At 42.6% G+C, this 14,818-nt stretch overlaps 1 protein-coding gene across 2 annotated transcripts in view; it reads right to left on the bottom strand.

The window, feature by feature from the left end:
• Positions 1 to 11,359: 11,359 nt before the first annotated feature.
• Positions 11,360 to 14,818, bottom strand: part of MMD (monocyte to macrophage differentiation-associated) — a 34,597-nt gene continuing 31,138 nt past the window's right edge. Inside the window, exon 7 of one of the 2 annotated variants that reach the window (XM_011979246.1) lies at positions 11,360 to 13,296. In XM_011979246.1, the coding sequence (XP_011834636.1) occupies positions 13,096 to 13,296 (201 nt within the window). In that variant the 3' untranslated portion in view covers positions 11,360 to 13,095. The remainder of the gene's footprint in view (positions 13,297 to 14,818) is intronic. The other variant, XM_011979247.1, reaches the window with a different exon arrangement.

Here is a 14,818-nt window from a genome sequence, read left to right as displayed (position 1 = left end):
TGACAGAGTCTCGCTCTGTCCCCAAGGCTGGAGTCCAGTGGCGCAATCTTGAATCACTGCAACCTCTGCCTCCTAGGGGTTCAACCGATTCTCACCTCAGTCTCCCGAGTAGCTGGGATTACAGGTGTGCGCCACCATGTCCGGCTAATGGGGAAAAATTTTCAATGTGATTAGACTAAGGGAAGGTGTTCTATGAAGAGGGTGCAGCACATGCCCAGGTGTGGAGGCATGATAAAGCAGTGGCATATTCAAGGAGTTGAGCAAGCAGTTTGATCAGCTGCGGTAGAGCAAGAGATGAGGCCAGACGGGTAAAGTGGTGCCAGATTCAGGACTGGGTCTATCGTGAAGGAGAAGGGGAACTAGTTCAGAGATTTTCCTCCAGACTTAATTGAATCAGAGTCTCATTTTAAAAAGGGCACTGGTAGAAATGTGAATTGGTTAGAGGCATGTGAGATTGAAGGTGCAGGGTGGGTGGCAGAGAGACCTACTGGGAGCCACCACAGTAAAGCACCTGAGAATGGATAAGGACCTTTACTAAGGCAGTGCCTGTGGAGGTGAGAGGGCTAGAGAGAGAGATCTGGGCAGAAGTATAAAGGACTTGGCAACCATGGAGCGTGGAGGATAGATGTGAAGAAGAGAGTCTAGAATTACTCCCAGATTTGGGGCTTCACTGACTGTGGAGATAGTTATACTGTTGGCTTATATAGAAAATATAAGAGGAGATTCAGGATTGGGAGAAAAGATGATTTGTTTAGCTCTGAAACTACTGACTGTAAGGTGGGTGTGGTTGGGCATCTGTGGGAAGATTGCCAGTGGACAAGGGTTTAAGGCTTTACAAGTCATAGCTGGGCGCAGTGGTTCAACCCTGTAATCTCAGCTACTTGGGAGGCTGAGATGGGAGCATCACTTGAGCCCAGGAGTTTGAGACTGCAGTGAGTTATGATTATGCCACTACACTCCAGCCTGAGCAGTAGAGTGAGACTTCATCTCTGAAAAATAAATACATAAATATTTTTTAAATGATTTGGAAATCGGGAGAGAGTTTAGTGCTAGAGACTCTTACCATAGACGTAAGTGAGATCGCCATGGGAAAGTGGGTGGAGAGCCAAGGGCCCCTGGATACACCAAGGTTTAAAGGTAAACAGAGCAGGAGGAACAAGGTAAGAAGACTAAGAGAGAGGCCAGAAATGCACGAGAGACACCAGGCAGTAATGTCAGGGAAGCCAGGCCTAGGGGAGATTTAAGAAGGGAAAGCGCACAATGCTGTCAAGTTCCTTAGGGAGGACAAGTATGATGAAGGCCAGAAATGGGGAAAAGAAGAGAGGGTTGGTAGAATAAGGCCCAGATAGCTGATGGGCTTGAAGAAGAGCCTTAGATAGAAGGAGGGCCATTTTTCCCTAATATGAAATGAAAGGGGATAAATATAAGAACAATCTACCTGTACCCCTTTCCCTTCATAACCAAGGGCTATTCAACATTCATCAGAGCACCTCTGATGAAGATGCATAGCTGGGAATGGAATTCAGCACAAATTGATGGCCAGGTCCTGTGCTAGATACTTTATGTAAATCATCTCACTGCAGCCCTTCGAGGCTGACAGCATAATCCTCCCTTTCAAGATGAGGAAATCAAGGCTCAGCTTGGCCAAGTCAACTGCATGTCTCTTTCCTCTCCACTGATCGCCAGGTCACACTCCCCAAAACAGATCTGTGAAGAGCCTTTTATCTCTCACTGGCTCCAGCTCCTAATGCCAATAAGTGAAAATAAAGATAGACTTGGGCCAGATGTAGGATGCTATTTCTACCACAAAACACATTCACAGGAACATAGTTAAATCAATGGGTAGAAGAGAGATAAGACACTGCACAAAGATGCTTTCTTTCAAAGGGGCAAAGGACAGCTAGGGGGAGGGGAGCACAAGGTGGGTGGGTGATGTTGGGGAGGGAGGTCAACCAGGATGACTTCAAGGCTGCTTGGAAATACCTGGTTCACTTTTTTATCCTGAAAGTTGGTGATGTAAAGCAAAATAAAAGTCTCAGGATTCCCAAACTCATTATGCCAAAGGGAGAGTTAAGCCTGAGTCAGGTAACTTTTCCTTTTCCCAAACAGACAGCGATTACTTCCCAACTTTGTGTCAAAGCATTATACATTAACCAGACCCCCACAAAGGCAAAAGGCCTCCTGCACCCCTCCAGATGACTGCCCTCACAAAGAATGGCCCCTTAACCTTTCAAGACGCATATCCTCCTATAAGACAAGTACATGTCAATTGTAACTTTAGGTCTGTAACCTGAATTTAACTCCTAAAACTAAAGTCTGTTAAATCTCACATGGACAAAGATCGAGTTTATCTTCCCAGGTACAGAACAAGGACTAGACAAGGTCAATCATTCCTTCCTCCACCCTGCCATGTCTACATAATTAACTCTTCCTTTTTACTCCCTCTTCTTTAAATGTTCACCGAATCTTGTGTAAAATGTAGATTTACTGGGCACTAAGTAGTGCCTCACAAGAATGTAACCATTTGCCTCACCGCCTAGTCCCCACTTCCTGCATGCTTTTCCCCTTTAAAGAAACATATAAATGCTGAGCCTCCTAAAAACCTCTTTGGAGAGCACAGGCCACAGGGGCTTCTATGACTTGTATTACTTTTCCCAGGCGTTCCCTCAGGCTCTGGCTCCATACACCTTGGGTGATTGAGACTCCTGCCTCATTCTCTCATTTGGGTTGACAGTGTCAAGCTTAAACTCTTATGTTCACAATGTTTTTCTACCCTGTGAGGCTGATGATGGTCTGATTAGTATAATCTGTATTTTAAAGATAAACAGAGGTTCATTTGGCTTTAGGAGCTAGGTCTTAACTCAGTGCTATGAATCCAGATGCTGGGATGTTCTAATACCCAAGCATGAATGATTCTTCCACTGATAATCACCCTGCACTTGTGCCTGTGGCTCTTACCATGGCTTACAAGACCCTGTGCATCCCAACATTCAGTACCTCTGCTAAAGAAAAAATAATAATTCATGACACTTGTTAAAGATGCTAAGGCAGATTTTATTCGGGGGGCTACTAGAATGGGATTTTGTAGTAGGAGAGAGAGATCAGAATCAATTCCAAAAACAACAAGGACAAGTGGAGATTTATAGACAAGGAACAGGGTAGGGGTCAGTGGATGGAAAATTACTAAGAAGTAATGTCACGACTAGAAGGATTCTTGCTGAAGGCAGTTCAGGGTAATAATAAGGAAGTTGATCAGATATCAAGAGTGGGGAATTTTCGCCAAAATGACCCAATAGAATTCTTGCTAAAACTGGACCAAATAGGAAGACAGTGCCCAAGATCAGGTATTAGTCAGAAAGAGGGCTCAGAGAAGCCTGAATCAAGTCTGGTCAAAAGAGAGAGTCTTTGTCACATCCCTGACCTCATTGCCAACCCTGCTCTCCCCTCACTCAAGACCCTACATCACAGGCCTCTTTCTGCACCAGACTATGCCCACCTCAGGCCTTTGCACCTGCTAGGCCTGGATGCCTTTCTTAGCAGGTGTCTGGGGGCCAGGGCCCTTGACCTTTCAGGTCTGTACCCAAATATCCCCTTCTCAATGAATCTGTCCCTAGCTGCCATGTTTATGAGCAAACGTTTACCCACCCTCAGCATTTTCCACCTCTTCCCTGATTGATTTTTCACCCTAGCACATTAGCACCATTTATACACCACATATTTTCTTTATATATTTGTTTATTGGCTATTTTCCCCACAACCAGAATGTCTGTTCTATGACTTGTGTCTGTTCTGTTCACAGCTCTATCCTCAACACCAGAAGCAGCATCTGGCACCTACGAGTGCTCACCCCTTAAATGAATTGGACACCTGGATGAGGGTCTCTATGAATACCCTCAGATCCAGATGATCTATGTCAGTATCAAAGGATAAGAATCCCCAATAATAGGCCAGGTGTGGTGGCTCATGCCTGTAATCCCAGTGCTCTAGAAGGCCGAGGTAGGTGGATCATGAGGTCAGGAGTTTGAGACCAGCCTGGCCAAGATGGTGAAATCCCGTCTCTACTAAAAATACAAAAATTAGCTGGGCACAGTGGCAAGCACCTGTATTCCCAGCTACTCGGGAGGCTGAGGCAGGAGAATCACTTGAATCCCGGAGGTGGAGGTTGCAGTGAGCAGAGATTGCGCCACTGCACTCTAGCCTGGGTGAGCGAGACTCCATCTCAATAAAGAAAAAAAAAAAAGGCAAAGAAATCCCCTGTAGTAAAGAAATCGCCAGTAGTCCAACCAATTCATAATATACTTCATCATGCTTTGTTTCCATTTAATATAGCATCACAGAAATTAGCTCAGTTGAATGATAAAATATTTGCCTTCCAAAAGAAGTCTATGTTTGTAAGGGGTCAAAAAAAGGAAAAGAAGGTCCAAATATTAAGACAAAGAAATCCATCCGATATGGTTTGGATCTGTGTGCCCACCAAATCTTGCATGGAATTGTAGTCCTCAGTGTTGGAGGTGGGGCCTGGTGGAAGGTGATTGGATCATGGGGACAGAGTTCTCATGAATGGGTTAGCATCATCCCCTCAGTGCTGTTCTTGTGGAAATGAGTGAGTTACTGTGAGACCTGGTTGTTTAAAAATGTGTAGTACCTCCCCCTGCCTCTTCCTCCTGCTCCAGCCATGTGAAGTGCTGGCTCCCCCTTAACCTTCCGCCATGATTGTAAGTTTCCTGAGGGCTCCCCAGAAGCAGACGCTCTGAGGCTTCCTGTGCAGCCTGCAGAATGGTAAGCCAATTAAACCTCTTTTCTTTATAAATTACCCAGTCTTACGTATTTCTTTATAGCAGCGCAAGAACTGAATAATGCATCATCTAAGATTTAGTTTGCTGCAGAAGAGTTCATATGTATACATGATTGTCTTCCTCATTCCTCAAAATTATAGATGAGTCAGTATGTATGTCAAACATAAAGAATGAGCTGGGCCCTTCGTAGGGACTCAGTCAATATTAGCCGTTATTATTATGTCCCCTTCCACACACCTCACGCTTTCCTGAAGCCTGCTCTTTCCTCTTCCTGGAATATGTCTTTCTTTGAGCCTGTCTCTGCCCACTGCCCCCTCACTTGACTCCCTGGCAATTCCTCATTCACCCTTTGAGTGTCAGCCATACTACTGCTCCTGGACAGAGGATTTCTGACTCCCCTAGACAGGGTTAATCACTCCCTCCTCCAATAATAGCATCCAATACACAGGTGGAGATTATGTTGCATTATAATTGTTCATTTGTTTCCACATCCTTCTCCCCTGAGGGCAGAGACTTACCTTATTGGACACTGTCTTCCCAGCCTCTAATACAAGTATGACACATGCCAGGACTCGGGGCATCATGGATGGACCTCAGGCATCCCAGACACAGTAAACAAGGAAGGAAAAATATCTCAGCCCACACAGATGCTGCCCATTCATCATCTTTTGCCTGGGAGGGTAGGTAAACCCTGCTTCAAATGAACCTGGCACACTTAAATGTTCAGCTAAAGGAAAGGGTGATTCATTCACACATGAAGGTTATTCATTTGAGGGCAGAGTTCACCACAAGTTTCTTTAAATAATGAGCTGCTTTGGTGCTCTCAAAAGTAAGAGCCATCTTTCAAACAGGCAATTCGACCTCACCCTAGCAGATGCACAAATAATAACACAAAGTACGGCACCCCTGTTGAAAAGACAGGTAAATCAACATCACTTTCTACTTGGCCGTCCACACTGTCACATTCACTGGCCACAGTCATCTATCTGTGTGATGCCAACAAACAGATTGACAAAAGCTCCCCAAAACGTCAAATCCAGATTAAGGAAGCTGGGGGTCAGAGAATCATCTAGTCTGAACAATAGGCAGGAATTTGGCCTTTTTGTTCCGCGTTTTTTTTTTTTTTTTTTTTTCCTGTTATAACATCCTCAGTCCCTAGACTGGTCCCTGGCACAGAGACGATACCCAATAAACATTTGTTGAATGAATGTGTGAATAAAGGACCCTACAACATCACTGGGAAAGAAACAAGGTGGAGAAGGCATTATACGGCTGTAGTTGGAAGGAATTCTTTAATAAGCCACTCAGAGTCTGTTGGTCTGAGTCCCCCAGGAGGCAAGCTCAGGTAACAACAGATGGTGACCAAATTGCTGTCCAGTTTGACAGAGTGTGGGTCTATTGTATTGAAGGCCTTTTGTTTTGCTAAGCAAAGTATGCAGCTCCTATCTGGACATAAAGAACTGCCCCAGCCTCCTCCTTTTCTACCCTTTCTCTGTGAATACTCATGTTCTTGTCTAAAGAAATGTTGAATATTTGACCAGGCATGGTGGCTCATGCCTGCAATCCCAGCACTTTGGCAGCCAGAGGCTGGCAGATCACTTGAGGTCAGGAGCTCGAGACCAGCCTGGACAACATAGTGAAACCCCATTTCTACTAAAAATACAAAAATTAGCCAGGCATGGTAGCGCACAGCTGTAGTCTCAGCTACTCAGGAGACTGAGGCAAGAGAATCGCTTGAAGCTGGGAGGTGGAGGTGGCAGTGAGCCGAGATTGTGCCACTGCACTCCAGCCTGGGATACAGGGCAAGATTGCGTCTAAAAAAAATGTTGAATATTTAAAGATCATTGTTTAAAATGACACAAAATTATTAGAAAGCCTGGGTTAACCACATGCCTCAGTTTAGCCTCAGCCCTCATTTGATCCAGAACCATTTATAAGAGCTAGAAAATGCACAGAACAATTTTAAGAGTGGTACTGAACTGCTCTTCAGGTTGTTTGTGCATGAAAAATATCCCCAGGTGGGCAGTGACCATAATTTTAAAAGCTTGGCCATATAGGAAAGAAGCACTAGGATTATTTCCCCAGTGTCAATCATATGTCAGACTGTGTAAACTTGACACTTTCAACCCACATTATTTAATCCTTATGACCGCACTGCAAGAGAAGTGATATACCCCTTTGGCAGACAGGAACTGAAGCTCAAAGGTAGTACCAAACTTGCCGAAGCTCACCCAGCCAATTTGTCACAGGCTGTCTGCTTGCACCCTGACTCAACACGCAGCTCATAGATGGGATTCAAAAAACACTAGTGTGACTTTAAGAGAACCAAAATCCTAGGGATCAAAAAGTTTTCCTGCCCTTTTCAGTGACTGACACACTAGATCGGGTGTGTTAAGTGTGGCCTGGCACAGAACAGCAAAGGACCTGTGACCTCTCCCAGGAGATAGGGCAAGGCTCCAAAGCCTACTTTCCCAAGCCCCCCTTAAGCCTTGCCAGTCTATTTTGACTTCACAAGTCTGACTGCAGTGAAAGTCTGAGTGATAATGAGCTGTGTGGCAGAATGAGAAAGCGTTCTGTTGTGTTGAACAGGCTCCTGATGAGAATAGCTTAACTCCCCTTGCAGAGTGGCGAGAGTGCACAGTGGCACTGTTTCTTGGAAAAATAACACCACCAATCCATTGCAGGGATGTAGGTGGGAATGGCACAGAATGTAAGAACATATTGGCACTGTCTATTTAAAATAGCAAAAGCAGTAGAAAGACATGAATGCAGTAATTCTAACCTTGTTAAACTAAAAACATTCCTCGGGGCCCCTTGAGAAACTTTTATTTTGCTGCACAAGGATGGAGGTGAACCAGCTTCTTCGAGGTCAGTTTCCTTTGGAGATTTTCCTGTTCCACGCTCCATCTCATTGGCACGTGAGAATAGTAGACGTAAAACTGAAGACGCCAAGTATAAATGTAGAGATTTGGAAATGAGCTCTATTTTTAAAAGGTCTTCCTTTGGGTAAACCCATTAGTACACCTTTGCCCCAGGAATGGCTCTCTTGACAATGGAAACAGATCTAGGGTTCCTGGGTTCACTCGGGTTCTGCCACTTACCTTGGGCAAGGAAACTCATTCATCTGTATGTGTTTCCCCATCTGTAAAATGGGAATAAGAAAATGATTTACCTATAAGGTTTTTGTAAACATAAAATGAGATAATTCACGTAAACTAGTGCAGTACCCGATACATACGAAACACTCATTTGTCTATTATTACCTTTAAAACCCTGTCATAAATGTGGATGAAGCTGTATGTTCACTGCAGCATTGTTTATAATAAAAAAACTAAAGCAATCTAAAAATCCAAAATTAGGCAAATGATTAAGCAAAATAGGCTACATATCCAGTTCTGAAAGATGATGAAATCAATGAAAATTCTTGCTATGAAATGATATAATAGTAATAACAGTTTTTTGGGTTTTTTTGTTTGTTTGAGGTGGAGTATTGCTCTGTCGCCCAGGCTGGAGTGCAATGGCGTGATCTCAGCTCACTGCAACCTCCACCTCCCAGGTTCAAGTAATTCTCCTGCTTCAGCTTCCTGAGTAGCTGAGATTACAGGCATGTGCCACCAAGCCCAGCTAATTTCTTCTTCTTTTTTTTTTTTTTTGTATTTTTAGTAGAGACGGGGTTTCACCATGTTGGTCAGGCTGGTCTTGAACTCCTGACCTCGTGATCCGCCCGCCTTGGCCTCCCAAAGTGCTGGGATTACAGGCATGAGACACCGCACCCGGCCGATATAATAGTATTTGTAAATACTTATAATAAGTAGGAAAAAGTATATAAAATTACATATGTGGCATATTTACAGCTGTATAATAAAAATAGGGAAATAAAAGATTGGAAGTATATTAAAATATGTTATGATAAATGAATGCTGGATAATTTTTAGCTTTCTCTATTTTCCAAAGGGTTTTATATAGCTGTATGATTTTTAAAGTGAAAATATTCAAAATATTTTTAAAAATTTAAATTGTTGCTTCTTGAGTATAATCTGCACTAAAACCCAATTATTGCACAATTGTTTTGACTTTTTTTTATTGCTATATTCAGAAAAGAGAACCAGAGGGAAATAAGTTAGGCCAAATACTTTTTTTCCCCAAATAATTTTGTAAATTGTTGATAGTTATTCCTATAAAAGCACAAATAAAAATGCTGGACATTTTCTTCTTTAGGATATACTTTCTAATATTTACACTCTATTTTCTCATCAACTTTCCTGTGGTTGCTACGAATATTCTAGCTGACCCTTGTGGTCAAAAAAGCCTGTAAGGCCAAAGAAGCTAAAAGTCAGTTTCCAGTTAGTAAGAGTGCTTGTGATGGACAGGATAAACTCGCTAAAACCAGAGTCTGTCCTAAAAAATGCTTTATTCTCAGTCTTTCCCTTCCACACCGTTCTCCACCTTCCCCCTACCCAGCACCTTTCATTCAATAAAACTTCTTCACTCTTGTCATAAGCCAGGGCTATGCTAGAAGCTAGGAACAGAAGTGGATGAGACTATGTCCCTGCCTGAAAGAGTTCAGTCCCAAGACCAGAGGTAAAGACAGTAAACACAATCACAACGCACCATAACAGGGGCCATGAAGGAATATCTGTGCTGTGGGGTCAAAGGAGGGCACCACTAATCATGCCGGTGGGACTAGGTCAATGGCACAAGGGAGGTGGGTGGCACCTGATGAAGGCTTGGAATAAGCAACTATTTGCCAGGTAGGAAAGGGGCTGGAGTAAGGGCATTCCAGGCCAAGGAACAGCAGGTACAAAAACACAGCTGCAAAAGCACCATGAGGGCATGTGTGTTGTGGGGGAGGCTGTGAAAATCACTAGCAGGGCTGATGTCAAGTGGGGTTCAGCTGGGGAGAGGGCCAATCAGGCGGAGTCAGCATGTGAAGAGTCCATGCTAAAGCATCTGGCGTGAATCTTACAGGATAATAGTCAGTGGAAGTTTTGGAGCATCGAGACACATGCTCAGATTTTATTTTGGGAAGATAATGCTGGTACAGTGTGGAGGATGAGCTCATTTGAGGGGTGTAAGCAGTGGCAGGGATACAAATGAGGAGGTGGCTGCTGTAGTCTGATGACTGCTAAGTAGGTCTTTTTAGGACCTTGCAGTGCGAAGAGAGGTGAGGAACCAGATCAGGGAGTTGTGAGAAAGGCAGGGGTGACAGTTCTGCTGACCTGTTGGATCTGGGGGGTGCAAGAAATCAAGGCTGCATGAATGAACAGATGGCTGTGGCCATGCCATTAACTAAGTTAGGAAATTTCAGAAAATAGGTTTGGTGGTAGGATGAGGAAAGATAATGAAATCAGTTTGGGATGGCTTGTGTCAATTCAATATGTCTGGGAGCATTTAGGCAGCTGGTTAGAGAGAGGTCTAGTCCTTAGAAAATAGTTTAAGGCTGGACATACTGAGGTGACAGCACAATAGTGGGGACACTCTAGAAATGGATGAGGTCACACCACTGACCTAGAGGACAGAACTCTTGGGAATCATTACACTTCAAGACACTCGATCCTCAAAATTAGATTTGACGGAGAGTTATGTGAGGGATTATTGAGGTTCTAAACCACGTGAATAGTGTTTTCTTTTCTGTCCATGCCTGATGAATTTTTAGTTCAAGTTTGTTTTATTTGTTTTTGCTGACTCTAGAAATGCAGTGGTATAGAGGGAATGGGAGCCTTCGGAATCAGATAAGAGCTGGCTGCTGTTCCAGCTCCCTGATTTAGGATGAAGCAGTTAAACTTCTCTGGCCCTGGTTTCCCGCACTACAGAAGAGGTAGAATGGCGTCTAACACTCAGAGAGTTGTTAGGTTTATAATCTGTTATTTGTCTGGTTGGTAACATAAAAGACTGTTAACCTCAGTCCTATAGAATATTTTAATATTCTATATGCTAAACCAAAAGGTTTATCTTGGTAAAGACACATCATCTAAAAAACTTGAAATCATTAGGTCCTGACTAGTGTATTTTAAACTGAAAATATCTGTTGATTAATGTTTGAGCTGGCTCTGGCATTTCAATTATTAAAAAGTAGACTAGCCTGTAATCTCAGCACTTTGGGAGGCCAAGGCGGGCAGAACACGAGGTCAGGAGATCGAGACTATCCTGGCTAACATGGTGAAACACCATCTCTACTAAAAAAAATACAAGAAATTAGCCGGGCGAGGTGGCGGGCGCCTGTAGTCCCAGCTACTCGGAAGGCTGAGGCAGGAGAATGGCGTGAACCCGGGAGGCGGAACTTGCAGCGAGCCGAGATTGCGCCACTGCACTCCAGCTGGGCGACAAAGCGAGACTCCGTCTCAAAAAAAAAAAAAGTAGACTAGAAAATACTCCGTCTCAAAAAAAAAAAAAAAAAAAAAAGTAGACTAGAAAGTGCTAAGTGACAGGGCATATTTGTTTTTCTTTCCATTCGGACTTTTTTTTTTTTTTTTTAAAGACTAGTATACAAATTACAAATGCTGGATGAGCTCAAACTCTCAAATATGCATTATTATTTTCACAGTCATCTAATTTAGAGACAGTGGAACAAATCCAAGTAACAACTTTATTGTAGTATACAGCACAATTTTTACATACATATTAGTGGTTTTGACAGTGTTACTTTTGAGCAGACCTTAGATGAATCCACAAAGTTAATATATTAAAAATAAAATATACACAGTAAAACAACAGGCAACCAGATGTTCAGAATCATGCAGATAGGAGTGGTCTGGTTGGTGTTATCACTGGGTACCTTGCCTATTTAACTCACCAGCAAATACCACTTCTTCTGTTTCTCGTTCCCATATAATTCATCAAAATCAGAGTTCTAAACATACACAAAATAAACCTCTTTTAAAGCCCCATCAGTAAAAAATTTCAATTAATAAGCTTATCATCAAACCAAGAATTCCGCTGACCATTTGCTCAGCCGATTACTAGAAAACAGGTAATACCAGCACCCGATCTAAAGGCAAGCCTATTTCATGTATTAAAACACCAACAAGAGGGATTAACCGACAAAGCAACTATTAACAACATATTAATCTTAATATAAGACACTGAGAGAAAAGTAAAAATAATACATAAATATCACTCCACTGAGCCAGGATATAACTCATGGACTACCAGATACATGAGTTTTCTACCTGTCAAACAATGCTTTAAATATTTTTCTAGGAAAAAAAAACCACACACACACACAATATATATTGGAAGATGCAAAGGAAAGGCAGAAATGTGAACGTATGCATCTAGTTCCACAATTTAAAATAAATATCAAACTGACAATATCAAGCTAAGTGACAATGACTTAACCACTGGGCACCAAACAGGCAATACAACTGTTCACTGTAATACATAAAGCTCTTCAGGAGTTTCCAGCAGATGGCCATCCCAACAATATTGTCATAATACAGATCAAATACTCATCCACTGTGGAAAGAGACCCTGAAGAGAATGTGGCAAAGGCATAGAGAAAAAGTTGGATCTTTTGAAAAAGTTAATGATATCAAAATACTTTTCCATCACTGGTAAACCAAGCTAGGTCAAGTATGTGTCCCAAAGCAGCACTGAATTCAGAGTAAGAGGTTGGCAGAAAAGTTTGGAAAACTTCAGTTTTTAAAAATTGGCAATTTCTCCATGCTTAATAAAACTATCAGAAGAGGTATAATGTTTGTTCGTTTGTGGAATGTTAACTGCTTGCTGCAAAAATTCACAACATGAATGAGGACCCGCAGAGATGCGTATCAATGAAATATTTTTTAAAAAATTTACAAAAAACTAAAGTTTCTATTTAAAAAAGAACCATGTTATGCCAAGATGAAACATAGTAAAAAGTAGTGTAAGTTCTGTCCATGATTCTTTACCTAGTGAATGGGAAAGTGATAGAAACAATTTTCTTCTTAAAAAGGAAGCTTTGTTATTGCACTGACTTTTACAACCTGACATAGTAATTTAGAAAAATCATGTAGTAAAATCTGTAAAATTAAAATACAAAATTCTGGTTTGTAAACATCAGTTGGCCAAGTCTATTCAGAGTCCTTCATGATAGTGGAATGGAATGAATAATTAATTCACTACCTTATTTATTTGCTGTGAGGGGGAAAATTCCAGAACACAGCCTTTATACTTTCACAGTAATTATATTCAAAATATATAAAGAAAGTCAGTGCAGTTATCTTATTTTTTTTCTTTCCCTGTGCAATGTTCAGCTCTCACCCCACTCCCAAGTGCCATAATTGAAATAATACTGGTTTGGAGACTTAGTACAGATTGGTCATAAATGCCGCATAAAGTCTGTAGGACTTCGGTAAAGGTATTTCCAAATGGCGTAGTAATGCACTGCAGCTGCCGTGGCCACAAACAGGTGCCAGATGGCGTGGGCAAATGGAATGATGCCATCACTCTTGAAGAACACAACTCCCAGGCAATAAATTAAGCCCCCACAGGCAAGTTCCTGAAGTCCATCAGTGTTGTTCTGTCAAAAGAGGAAAAAAATAAATAAAAAGGGTTTGATGTTACTCTGCATGGCAAGCTACAGATAACTGTAATTCTCTCTAAGGCTCTTGATTTTCTAGACAATGAAGAAGCTGTGTGAACACAATCCTGATCTGTAAACATGAACCAAACATAAAAAAAGTCTCTCATACATCGACCTGGACTGCCCTTTGGACTGACAATCTTGAGTTGAGCAAGCAATCACATTACAGGTGCCAAATGAAAAAGCAGAACATTCTGCTCATTTACAGCATATTTAAGTAAACTGCAATCATAGCCAGACACAGAAGTTCATTTTAATAAAGTGCAATCCTCTGTTCTCATCTTCCCCTTTAAATGCTTTCTTCCCTACTAAGGCAGGCCCAAGCCGCTCTATTTATAATTTACATCTCAGCCAGGGTATTCACTTCCCTTTGTCCTTCTCAAACACTGTTCTACACTGATTGCTTCTTTGAGACTTCCCCTGCTTATGTGAGCTTACAGATTCCTTAAGGCTGACGCAAGAAAAGAGTAACTAGAAGTGACCTCTGAGATCATAGATCACTTAGTACAAGATATTTCCTAGCCTTCTAGATGTCTCCAGGCCTTTTTGTCTTTGAGCCTGGCCATTGCTTATCTTAGCAATAAGTTAATATTCTTGTGTGTCTCAGGGCAGAAGGGAGAATATTTTAGGCCGTTCTTGGTTTTCAAAGATCAAGGCGCATCTACAAGATTAAAATGGCTTGTATGAATGAGGAGAGAGAATACAGGCAATGCTTAGAAGCTGCTGAAGAAGCAAGTCAGTCCCCTGGATTTCTGAGGACTAGGAATAGAAAGGAGACAAGTTCTTCAGAGTGAGTGGAAACCTAAGGCAGATCATGGCAGGGCCTTGGAAGGGGATAGGTGTGTGGGTGTCCCAGAGGCCTAAGCACTGAGCAGCAGTCTTGTGGGCCCCACAAGAGTAAAGGGAAGCTCTAACTCAGGCACCTAATTAGAATAGGCCCCAAGGGCCTCGGCTAAAAGCAAGGCAACAATCGACCATCATGAGCTAAGGACCAGGTGTGAGGATCTAGGACCAGTTGTGAGCATCAGTCCTTTTTCAAAGTTCACAGAAGCCCCCATGTTTTGTGTGGGATCAAAAGATGGGGGGCTGGGCACGGTGGCTCATGCCTGTAGTCCCAGTACTTTAGGAGGCCGAGGCGGGCGGATCACGAGGTCAGGAGATCGAGACCATCCTGGCTAACACGGTGAAACCCCGTCTCTACTTAAAATACAAAAATTAATCGGGCGTGGTGGCAGGCGCCTGTAGTCCCAGCTACTCGGGAGGCTGAGGCAGGAGAATGGCATAAACCTGGGAGGCGGAGCTTGCAGTAAGCTGAGATCACACCACTGCACTCCAGCCTGGGTGACAGAGCGAGACTCCATCTCAAAAAAAAAAAAAAAAAAGGTAAGGAGCCAATCCGAATGGACTGACATCAGATTTCTTCCTAACCTTGGTAAGGAAACACTTCAGCCAGATTTAT

This window comes from Mandrillus leucophaeus, unplaced genomic scaffold (genome assembly GCF_000951045.1).
Source record: "Mandrillus leucophaeus isolate KB7577 unplaced genomic scaffold, Mleu.le_1.0 Scaffold20, whole genome shotgun sequence".
Taxonomy (NCBI): Eukaryota; Metazoa; Chordata; class Mammalia; order Primates; family Cercopithecidae; genus Mandrillus; species Mandrillus leucophaeus.
This window is presented reverse-complemented; position numbering and strand designations above follow the sequence as displayed.